Source organism: Pygocentrus nattereri, chromosome 5 (assembly GCF_015220715.1).
Source record: "Pygocentrus nattereri isolate fPygNat1 chromosome 5, fPygNat1.pri, whole genome shotgun sequence".
Taxonomy (NCBI): Eukaryota; Metazoa; Chordata; class Actinopteri; order Characiformes; family Serrasalmidae; genus Pygocentrus; species Pygocentrus nattereri.
Genome location: NC_051215.1, coordinates 42,655,729 through 42,668,405, shown reverse-complemented (window position 1 = coordinate 42,668,405; position 12,677 = coordinate 42,655,729). Strand labels below are relative to the sequence as shown.

At 39.9% G+C, this 12,677-nt stretch overlaps 1 protein-coding gene across 1 annotated transcript in view; it reads left to right on the top strand.

The window, feature by feature from the left end:
• Positions 1–12,334, top strand: part of LOC108426853 (serine/threonine-protein kinase 32C) — a 119,229-nt gene extending 106,895 nt beyond the window's left edge. Inside the window, exons 8-12 of the mRNA XM_017696649.2 lie at positions 116–232; positions 4,014–4,139; positions 4,389–4,517; positions 6,402–6,469; positions 9,928–12,334. Of these exons, the coding sequence (XP_017552138.1) occupies positions 116–232; positions 4,014–4,139; positions 4,389–4,517; positions 6,402–6,469; positions 9,928–10,126 (639 nt within the window). The 3' untranslated portion in view covers positions 10,127–12,334. The remainder of the gene's footprint in view (positions 1–115; positions 233–4,013; positions 4,140–4,388; positions 4,518–6,401; positions 6,470–9,927) is intronic.
• Positions 12,335–12,677: the final 343 nt, after the last annotated feature.

Below are 12,677 nucleotides of genomic sequence, written 5' to 3'. Positions count from 1 at the left end.
TACATAATTATATATTTTACTGGCCTTGGCATGGAGAGATATTTGAATTGAACTTTCAGTGTGTCTCTCTCTCTCTCTCTCTCTTCTCTTTTCTCTTTCCCTCTCTCTCTTTCAGAGACCATATGACATCCATGCCAGTAACTCAGTGGAGTCTCTGTTGCAGCTCTTCAGCACAGTCAGTGTGCAGTACTGCTCCTCCTGGCACAAAGACCTTGTCTCCCTGCTGCGCAAGGTGAGAGAGAGAGGAGGCATGAAAGAAATGATGTGTGTGCATGAGGAGAGAGAGAGAGAGAGAGAGAGAGAGAGAGAGAGAGAGAAAGAGAGAGAGGGAGAGAATGTCCTTAATTTAAACATTATTTAAGACTCATGGCATAGCATAGCGTGTAAGTTGAGTTTAAAGAGGTATGTGCAGAAGCACCAAAAAGGTGTCAAAAGTGAAATGAAAGAAAGAGCGAATAAAGGAATAAGCCAAATATGGAGCTCTGACAGACAAGTTGGAATGAAAAGAAAAAGGCAAAGAATAATTTAGGACAGAGAGATGGAGAGAAAAGGAAATTTGAGGAACCACTGAATAAGCAAAGGGGGGATTTTTAAAGAACAAGTGACAAAGAAAGGAGTGAAATAATTAGAGTTAAGAATGGAGGAGGAGAACGGAGACAGAGTTGAGCGTGCATAACAGAGTGAGTGGGTTTGAAACTCAACAGAGAGAGAGAGAGAACGAAGGAGGGACATAATGAGGGAATGTAGGAGTGAGGTAGAGGGAGATGGAGGATGGAGGGATGGAAAGATGTATAATTGGAGGGAAATGGGTGGAAGGTGGCCAGACCTAGAAAGGGCGGAATACAGTATTTAAGCAGGCTGTGAATAAAAACCTAGAGAGACAGGGGGTGTAGAGTGAAAATGGATGGGAAGAACAAGAGAGAGAGGCAGAAAAATAATGAGTGAGAGAGGAGAAGAGGTCATCATAAAAGGGGTCAGACACTGTCCGCCGTGCTGAAGAGGTCAGAGACAAGGTCAGAGCGCAAGATAGCAACATCTCTCTTTCACCCACAATCACACAATGCTACACACACATAGACTATACCACCGAAATCCCAGCCACTTCTTTATAATTGCTGACCGGGTCTGATCCCGGCACTTGACTGGGACGTGCATTTGTCTTATCCGTGCCTGCACAGATCGATTACTTGTGTCTGGACTCCGTGGAGACAAACCCAGCCCTCTGAGGATAATACCACACCAGCATGGCCAAAAATTCCACAGATATGGTTTCCGTGACAACCAAGAACATCCCAACAGACGGGCAGGGGATCTCGTCTCCGAGTCGCTGTTGTGTGACACAGTCTCTCGATAAGCCTGGACAGCTGTCATCCTTTTATAAATCTATCAGACTCTTAATAACAGAATAACTTTTTATAATCACTCCCCAGACAGATGAGCACATGTTATCCCTGAGCTCCATCACTCCAGCACTCTTATTTAAAACTAATTGGCCCTGAAGACTGACACACTAATGCCAGCTCAACAGTGCCCCCTATGGATGCTTGGACTGATGACAGATAGAATTTACTGGCTGTGAAGTGGCAAGAAGTGAAATTTGGTATTTGCATACGAAAGGAAGACATGTAATCCTGAGAGAGAAGCTCTAAATCCAGTTGTAGGAAATTGATTTAGAACCCAGCTCTACATAGCGTTGCATAGTTTACCTATGTGTTTAATGTATGTGTGTTGTGTAGTGTCAAGCTTCCAAACAGGTGATAAATGGCGTTTAGGGGATGGGGGAGCCCTACTTCCTTCATTAGTGCAATCAATGTGGGAACAGTATGGCTCAATGTGGTTATTTTATGTCATTATGTTCTCAACATTGATATCATAAACATATCATTGCATGTAACTGTATACTGCAATTTCCCTCTGGGATAAATAAAGTATTCTGATTCTGATTCTGAATCTGATATACAGTAATATGCAAAAGTCTGGTGGCCCCTGGCCAAATTTCAGGTTTTGTTGAAATATGTACACATCGTCTTCAGAGAACACACTACTTCACATTTTTTTCATGAAAAATTGAATGGAAGAGCTACTGATGATCATAGAATAATGTTAAAATGGAAAAGGGTTTTAGCTGGGATTTAGGGGCCTTCCAGTCAGTGTGGTTTATCACATTTAATGGTTAAATGGATTTTGAATATTATATTACAGATTATTTACATTTCTATCACATACCAGAGTTCAACTCCACCTGCCATTCACATAAACCCAAAGTGCAGGAACTCCACTAATTACACAACATCTCCAGGCCCTCTGAAAACTAAAAACTAGTCCAGAATCAGATAGAGAGTTGTGGAATCATATTAGTGGCTGCTACTTGAAGTTGAAATGGTGAACGGTGAAAAAGTGTGAGCTGTTTTGTTGGATTGCCTCAAAGCCTGAGCTGTATTCCTCCACAGAATGAAACTATACAGCAGTGCATACCGTGATGACACTTTAGCTCGTTGAAAAAGCAGTGATTTAAGATTTTAGTGCAATCTGTTTGTGAGGTATGAGGAGGAGGGTGGCCTTGGAGAACTGCTTTCTTTGTGTCACCAGTCTTTAGCATGCACACTGTGTAGGGTTAGGATCACTAGTAAAAAATTAATAAGAATTTTTGCATGAAAATATTTTAGTATATTTTGAATTTTTGTATTCACAAGGCAGTTTTTACATGAGGAAACATCCTCAAATAGGGCTTCACTCTCTGCACAGGCCTTTTAGCAGTCATGATCTAAACTGTGACAATGAAAAACAGCGTACTTTGCATTTAATATCTTTTTTTACAGGAAAACAGATTTGCTACAGGGTTCTCTTCCAAAACATGTGAGAGAAATTAAGCTTCTATCTTCTGACCTGAGGATGGTCAGCTCCCTCCATTGTTTGTCCTATCTGCTGATCTAAGGTGGTCAACTCCCTGCATTGTTGGTTTGGCCCTTTGATTGCTGACCATAAGGTCACACAATAACCCTCCAGGGTGGCAACCATCAAGGAGTGTTGATGTTCGCCATCCTTGCAGGGAGTCGGCACCTCTGTCCTTTTCATCATCCCCCTGCTTAACCCCCTCTTCTTATCACCCTCATCCCCCTCGCATACCCTTGCTTAACCCCCTCTTCTTATCACTCTCATCCCCCTCGCTCACCCCCCCTAAAACTCCTTTTCCGCCCCTTTATCCTCCTCCCACAACTTCCAGTGTTTATAAGGTTCTCCTAAAATATCCCTAATCAGACTGGCTGTGATAGACTGGCTGCGATCCACTAAGCTGTGCCCACATTTCCTGTGTGTCAATAAAATCAAGTCTACACTGAAGGTCTCCTGACTTCTGATTCCTGAAATCTGAATTTCTAACACATGTTACAGACCCCTTTCAAGACTTTTTTCTTTATGACATACGTTCTTGGAAGCTTTGCTTGTCTTGTCTTGGAGACCCCTTGTCAAAGTACTTGTTGATTTTCTAAGTAAAAATAAATGATTATTAATTATTACAAATAATAATGCTGCACAGGCCTCATTTTATATTTGTGGACCAATATATAAAATTGAGTGAATAAACAGTAAGTGTGCGTTAGAATGTCTGGAAGTGTTTTTACTATTTTAACTTAGTGATTCAATAAAATATAATTTGACTGGGAGTACCTAAACTTTTGCATATGACTGTACAAGAAATAGCAATGCTATATTATGATTAATAACACTTTTATTAAGGTATAGAAATAGGATCGAATAGTGTGCTTGCCATTATACATCAATTGTTATTCTTTTCAAGAACATGCTGTATCCAAAATGCTTACAAATGTATATGCAGAATTTTGGAAATAAACTCAAAGTAAGACCTGATAAAATGGGCACTGAGTGTACTTAGAAGGTAGGGGTACTTAATAAGGCCAGTGAGTGAATTTCTGTGTACATGGTCTGTGTGTGTGGATGTATTGGTCTGAAATAGAGAAACAGAATGAATATAAATGTATGTGTCTGTTTTTCAGCTGTTAACTGTAAACCCAGAGCACCGATTCTCTAGTCTGGCTCACATGCAGACAGCCCCCTACCTCTCAGACGTCAACTGGGACGCTGTTTACGAGAAGAAGATGGAGGCTGGATTTGTTCCCAATGTAGGACCTGATTAAACATATCAGCACATTACACAGTACTCAGTGTACACTGGAGCCTGGCACATACACATACACACAATGCAAACAGAAAACACTGTGTACACAGATTAGTACCCAAACTCACAAAGCTAAACGCTACATCTTGTCTCCATTCTTCATGGGTTGTAGATTAATGGTTACAAAAGCTGCTCGTGTTTCTTATTGTTCACTGTTGTTTGCTGTCTGTTTATTGTGTGTGGGTGAAAACAGAAAGGTCGTCTGCATTGTGACCCTACCTTTGAGCTGGAAGAGATGATTTTAGAATCTCGCCCGCTACATAAAAAGAAAAAGCGGCTGGCCAAGAACAGATCCAGAGACAACAGCAAGGATTCCCAGTCTGTGAGTTAACATGAGCTGAGAGCTTTACTCCTCTACACACAGTACTGTGCAAAAGTCTGAGAAAAGTCATAAAAAATATATGTAACACTTTTTTATCTGGTCAGTAATCATCTATTTGTTACAAAAACACTAAAATGAGCATAAATACAAATAAACAAATAAACACTACATTGTTTTGATGTGACCCTGAGGGGAAAGCGGCTTAGGAAGTGTGTGTGTGTGTTTTGATGTGTATCAGTGTGTTAGCTTAACAATTTCCAAAGTTCTCCATAAGAAAGCCCAGTATCTACAGTTACCATCTAATACCTAGTTTGGGTATTCACTCAAATTAAATGAGATGTTGCTAATGGAATTTAATCCATATAATGGCTGGAGTGCAGTGAGAAATGAGGAGCTAAAGAACTTTGTTTTTCTAACTGTATTCTTTTAATCAATATATTAGTAACAACTGAAAATAAATAAAAATCTTGTTTTGTTTTACTGAATGTATGCTTATTTGCAATTATTTTAATATCATTGTGTTTTTCACTGGCAGAAAAACATTTACTGCTACAAAACAAAGTTTAAGTTTTTAACAGTTTCCAGGCTGCCGAAGCCAAAGCCTTGTGCACAGTACTGTCTTTCCTCTAGAGAAGCCCCAAATGTTGAGGTCTAGGTTCCCAAAAGTGTCAGAACAAAGGTTTCTTAGTATAGTAAGCATCACACTGAACACTCTCTGCTAGTTAATATCTAGATCTAGCTCTATGATCTAGAGATCTACTGAGCTCTTTTTTATAGAGCACTTGAATTGTCATCACCATACTAAAACATTTCTAACATCACTACTATTCTACAGTAGCCTGCGCTCTCTACAAGAAAAAATACATGACCAATAGCGTGACAGAAGTACAAAAGCACTGCCTTTTTGTTCAGCTATAGGCTCTTGTTATGTTACTTTTCTTCATGCGTCACAGCTTTACATTATGTTGTGCAACAGGCAGTTCTGTAATTTTTTTTGCTACATCCTGAATTTGATTTTTGAACTGTTTCTTCCCTGTTATCTGATCCAGCATTTTCTGACAGAGATACTGGTTATTAAATAGGGTACCATCTCTATTCAGATTTATGCTTTTGTGCATTTTTGTGGATTTTCCATTACTAGCTTTCATTCCCAGCACACTGTGAATATAATCTCTTGTATATGTCTGGAGATTTAGTGCACTGGAAGCATGGCCAATGTAGCCTTACCTACTACAACACCCTCTGGAGGCCAGACAAGAGATATATTTACGCCTTATTTATGTGCACTGAGACTATTTATATCCTTCTAATTTGACTGGCAACCTTAATCCCTAGGCATTGAGCAGAGACTTGACAGAGGTTATCGTACCCAGAGTCCACCTTGTTATTGTAGACTGCTACCTACTTTAGCAGTGAAATTACTCTGGAGTGTAGCGCTCTCTCTTTCCGTGACTGCTTATGTAGATCTCAGTGATCTTAAATGCAGTCAATGCCACTGTTGTTCTTGATCCACAAGCTAATGCAGGAGTACAGTTAGCTTCGCTAACAAGAGCCTCCATAGCCTCTGGAGCAGGAGCTTCCTCCTCCGTTATTACCTGGATGATTAAATTATGAAGCTTTCAGTACTGTTGCCAAGCCCCCCAGCACTTTCGGAAATATGAGGCGCTATTTTTGGCCTGTCTGGAGCATCCAATCCGAGCAAAAGCAAGCCAAACACAATAACGGTGTCCAGTCTGAACTAAAGCAGGCTGAACACAATGCCAGCAGTGGATGGAAGGGCAGAGAGAGGGCTGCTGTAATCTCGGAAGCGCTGATTGGTTTTACAATGTGCTGCTGGTTGGGTCTGTGCAAAGCTGACCTGTGCTGGTCTTGTGCTTTCCGCAGGAGAACGACTATCTACAGGAGTGCCTTGAAGTCGTGCAGCAAGAGTTCATGATCTTCAACCGGGAAAAGTGAGCTAACACTGAAAAACACTCTGTACATTAGAACCTTTAAAGACCAGCAATAAGACCTGTCTGTTTTTTTGCATATCTTTGTCATGTTGTTAAGTATAATATTCACATTCAGCACAATCACAGCTAACAAGATACAGGTGGTGTACAAAATAACTGTAACATCACATGAAATACTCATAGATTTACTGTCCTCTGAAAATTACTCAACACATATCCATAAATGTCTAAATAGCTGGCAACACAAGTGAGCACACCTCACAGTGAACATGTCCAAATTGTGCTCAAAGTGTCAATATTTTGTGTGACCACTATTACTATCTAACACTGCCTTAACCCTCTTGGGAATGGAATTCACCAGAGCTGTACAGGTTGCTACTGGAATCTTCTTCTACTCCTCCATGATGACACAGAGCTGGTGGGTTAGACACCTTGCGCACCTCCACCTTTTGCTTGAGGATGCCCCACAGGTGCTCAATTGGCTTTAGGGTTTGGCCAGTCCATCACCTTTACCTTCAGCTTCCTCAGCATGGCAGTTATCATCTTGGAGGTGTGTTTAGGGTCGTTATCATGTTGGAAAACCGCCATGCAGTGCAGTTTCCAAAGAGAGGGGATCATGCTCTGGATCAGAATGTCACAGTACATGTTGGAATGCAGCTCCCCAGTGACACTGACAGTACTCATAATACTACTACCACCTTGCTTGGCTGTCAGCAAGAGACAGTTGTCTTTGTACTTCTCACCAGGGCGCTGCCACACATGCTGGACACTGTCTGAGCCAAATAAGTTTATCTTGGTTTCATCAGACCACAACTTCTTTGGTCGACCTTTTCCAAGTGGAACCTGTCCTGGAAAACCACTGTATGACCCTGGCCACAGCGCTGTAGTTATGTGTTAATCTTACATACCAAATCGTCTGGTGGGTTTAGTCAGTCAACATGACCAAGAACCAACTACTTTGAGAGGAAAGGGATATTTTTTTCAGTTTCAGGGTGTTAAAACATTATTTGGTTTTAAAAAGTATTGTTTATTAATATTAAATAATATTGTGTAATGTCTTATGTCTTGTTCTACAATTAACTAAGGATTGTTAAAATAATAAAGTGTTGCAGGACATTAATAAGCCATTAGACTGCTGTGGAAAAATTTTCTATTGCCTTTACTGTGGGTTTTCCAAATTGACGCAATTGAGAAGGAAGCTTTTGGCATTCAAATATACAAATAATTGAAACATTACATGAAACATCACATGGAATAATTGAAACATTACAACACATACACATGCACACACACATATATATATACATACATACTATTTATCTGGATATGTTCCAGATTTTCTTTTTTTTCTTGGAAATTAGTTGGGAATTACACATAGAATTACCAATGCTATATTATGATTAATACCACCTTAATTGGAGATGTCAAAATGTGTTTTCCATTATTACATCAGCTCTTATTTTTTTCAGAACCTTGTTATACCCAGAATTGTCATAAATGAATATGCATCTTATTAAAATTATGAATGTGGTACTCCCTTTCCATTGATGGACAGGGTGTGATAAACTCTGGTGACAGGTGGGCTACAGTCAGTAATTATATGGTAGTGCAATTATATTGGTGATATTGGTCCATAAAATCTAAAAAATATACCAAAAGTTGAAAAACAAAACATTTCTAAATCAACCTATATATATCACTGCTATTGGAATAAAACCTTGTATCTCCGAAATGGTAACTTTACAGGAGAAGGAATAAACTTACATTACTTTCAATGTAAGTGAATGGAACCAGAGTTTTATCCAAGTAATTTTTGGCCATTTATTTTGGTCCATCCTTCATGAAATTTACACAAAATATAAAGGCCATCATGCATTTTCAAATCATGTCAAAAACTGAAAATCAACAAAAATGGAGATATGAGGTTTTGTTCTGAGAGCAGTGATAGTGGATGGAAAATGTAGAAATAGCAAGGCACAAACTATGTGGAACAAACTATGGAATTTTCCTGTTGAACAAGTGGAAGAAAATATGGAATTTTCCTGTAAATATATTCAGTAATTTGTTCCTTGAGAGCTCACTTACAGTTTCATGGGAAAAACTGAATATCATTCAAAGAGTTTAGAAACAGAGCTGCTCTAAAGACCCTGTGGAATTTCTTCACAAAAGTTTTAATGGAGTTTACAGACTGTTTGTGTTACACTGATTATGTCTCCTCCCATCACTTAGCATCTATTCTCTCCAAAGGTATCCCGTCATAATTACACCAATTTCAGCAGCATCCTTAGTGTTTGACTGTGTTAGAGCTGAGCTATCTCGGTATGTTTACTGGCAGTAGACGTTGTTACAGCATGGCCTTTCCCCAGAGGGAGAGGATATTGGTTCATCCCTGCTCTAAATTATTACCTCATTTATAATTTATCTGTGTCTGTATTCACTGCATAATCTGTCCTCCCTTGCTCCCTCTCTCTCTCTCTCTCTCTCTCTCTCTCTCTGTTGTAATTCATGTGTTTCATGTTTCTAGCTCTATTTTTAGCACTACCACATTATTTATTGCACTTCATCCCTGGCACGCAAGTCTGTGCCAGAGCATCACCAAACGCATTTCCTACTTTTTCTGTGTCTGTGTGTGTGCTGGTGTTGGGTCTTCAGGTGCTTTCATCTCTATTTGGCTTCTCACACAAATGTTTATGAACTATATGCATATGTGTCAGGTATTGTCATGCTTACACAGCTGACTGTGTTACATTTAGGGCTAGAGACAGGACAAATCAGATACTGGTGCTGATCCATGACAGGCGATGATATTCCATGTTGGAAAAGAGATTTGATAGACAGCTGGATTGGTCTAAACTTTTAACTTTTGACTTATGTAATATAAAACTTTATATGGTTTTAAAAAATATTGTTTATTAATATTAAATAATATTGTGTAATGCCTTATTTCTTGTTCTACAATTAACTAAGGATTGTTAAAACAATAGATTACATTAATAAGCCATTAGGCTGCTGACAAAGTCTAGTGGGTTTCATCAGTCAACATGGTCAAGAACCATAGCCCTTTGCTTTTGCATGATGTACATTAGCAAGTGATGCGCCTGTTGGCAAACATGCAAGATACTTGCCACAAACAACTTAAAATAAGGACCGAATCATTTTTAAAGATGGGATGCTGTAAATCCATTGTCACAGTGTGCAGAGTAGACAGCTGCTTGCTACTGGTGACTAGCTAACATTTTCAGTGAAAGGGAGGAAACTGCCATGAACCCACACTTAAATGATCTCATGAATGCAGAAATGCACGGTCACATGATTGGAGATGTAATGGTACCTCATTGTTTTTAGCATGTAAATATCATGATAATTGTTTCTCAGATATTGTCCAGCACCACTTTGCAAGGCAGTGTAATCTTCCTTACAATCCTCATCTTTCATTTCTCTCTGTCTGTGTGTGGCAGGTTGAAGAGGAGACAGGAGGAAGGCTGCATGGGGGGAGAGGGGGAAGGAGCAGAGGGAGAGGGAGAAGGAGAAGGAGACCCTGACAGAGAGGGGGAGGAGGCAGAGGGAGGTACGGAGGACGAAGAAACTGAGGCCGAACCCGAGACCTCCAAGCTGAGCATGTGCGGCTCAGTCTGCTCATCCGCAGGCAGCTCCTAGCGCCTCCCGCTGGTCTCTCAGTGCGCTCACCATGCCTATAAAGCCCTCAGCGTGGCCCTCTGACTGCTAGCACGGAGAGACGGCCGCATTAGAGCCCAAAATGGCTCCTTCCCAGTAGCATTTACCACAGTACAGTTTGGGTTATGCCTGTACGAGCAGCAACACGGCCTCTACTTTCTCTCTGTCCCTTTCTACATGGCCCCTAGAGTAAGCTCTAACTTCTATGCAACATAACTGTACAGCATGATGTAAAGTAGACATTTTAGAGGTAACAAACCGCACAGATGCTGCCTGAGAAACGCATGATGACACCCAGAGCAATAGGACTCTGTAGGAGTGTTCACATGACAAGGGCAGCAGAACGAGGATGAGCAAATGCTGTTTTCTGTGGAGAGAGCAGTTAATTATTGAATAGGTGAAAGCTCTCTGAACTTTAGACTAGCTTTGTTTGCTCTTTCAGCTCTGAAAGCAGGTCGCCACTTACTAATGGTTTAGCTTTCAGTTCATTTCTATAGAGGCAACAGTCTTTAAACAGGTAGAAGGACAAACTGCTTGGCACCTGAAAAGAGTCGAGTAAGGGAAATCTGTCGCGTCTCTAATGTTGGAAAAATGGTCCATGCTTTGTCGCAAGCAAGTCCTATTCTTGTTGCAAATAAATATATCAAAGGAGTCGAACCTCATTGCTTGGGAGTCACTTTCTTAACCTTGAGTCAGTATCTGTTGTGGTGTTAATGTGAATGACTTGTTTTTGTAACTCTTGTCTTTATGAGCTAGCTGCTTCTGACCAGGACTCTGTTCACTGGTGACCTGTTGCCAAGTCAGTTTGTGTTTCTCCCTCTGACTGTTAGAGTTTATTAAGATGTTTGTTTCTGGAGGGCTCGGTGTTCAGCTGTAGAGAGTGCGTCAGTGTAGATGACACCACAGTGTGCTTTCAGTATGTACTCTAGTTCCCTTCCATTCCTGCTGCTTATGAACTACTCATATTCCCTCCACCAGGGGAGTAAGCTTAATTTACCTCTATAGGAATCCATTTTATTATCACATTTGATTAAGGTAATTGACGATACTCTTGACAATAAGCGTGTAGTGTGAAATTTGGGGACTGTGTTCTGCGTTGATGTGGCTTAAGCACTCCCCCTAGTGGACAAGATGGGGCTTTTCTTTAGAGTAGAGTTGTTTCTGTACTTTATGAATATGATAGTGGTTGTTTTAAGGTGGTGCCATCTATCTCAGTTGTGACATGTGAGAACATGTAGCATTCTCCACCTTAAATTGTCATTGTCTAATTCTGTAAAACATGTACATAGCTAAAAGCAGAACCTTTTCTCCACAGTTTTATGTGGGTGCGCTTACCTAACCTAAAAAAAAGTATGAACGAAAACAGATGGAAAATATAGTGATATAACAAAAGGCCGCTGTATGAAGCTATGCCTTCATACAGTGACGTTTAACTTCTATTTCCAAGTGTGCAGGCACAACTTGTAGGCAAAAACGCCAAAGCTTTTGTACCATTTGCATAGCCATTTCTAAATAAAATGAGTGCCTGTGTGTGTTTGTATTCGTCTGGTTAATATGTGTGTTTGCATATGTGTGTGTGTGTGTGTGTCTGTCTGTCTGTCTGTCTGTCTGTCTGTGCGTGTGTATGCGTGTGTGTATTTGTCTAGTTAATGTGCGTGTGGGTGTGGGAGAGTGTGTAAGTAGTGCATAGGACCAATGTAACATTTGTAAACAAGCATTTATTGTAGTAAGTGAAAACATGGAATGTTTCTGGAATTAAACATACTATAAGCATCAAGTGAATATGAATGGAAAAAAAGCACTGTAATTTGTTAAAGAAATTACTATACTGAGGCCATAGCGTACTAAATAAACATCAGAATTTTTGCATGTACCACTATTTGCAATGGAATCTTGCGGAAGGGCATAAGGTCATAGCTGTGTCTCTTTGTCCGACGCCTTTGCCACTAAAGTGAAAACTTACTGTTAATCATCGGGACAATGACGGCGCTTCTGCCAGTGGCATCACTGCTCTGTTTTCCATACTTTAGGACTGCTTTATCAATTGAAGATGTTTGACTGTACAAAGCAAAGCATTGTCTCCAAATAAATGTGGATGGCATGATATGTATGAATAGATTCTATTTAACTTTTGGCATCCCATAGATTGTTTTGATGATTCTGAAAATATTAATAAAATGTTTAAGTGCACCGGTCCTGTCTGTTCATATGGCGACTCACATGCATCAGAAGTCTATGGTTGGTAGAAGAACAAAGGTATATGCTTGTGTGGACGACAGGGGGAGACAGAGAGCAAACCATTTAAAATTTAGTGTCTGAACTGTTTTATAAACACACCTACACACACACACACACACACACACACACATATTAATATATATATATATATATATATATACATATATATGGTCAGTATAGTGTAAATGGGAAAAATATAGAAAAGAGAAAATGTACTAACATTGAAGTATCCATTGAGTCTATACAGTACATTTTGTTATACAGAAAGAAAATGTTTAAATCCATGAAGCCCACC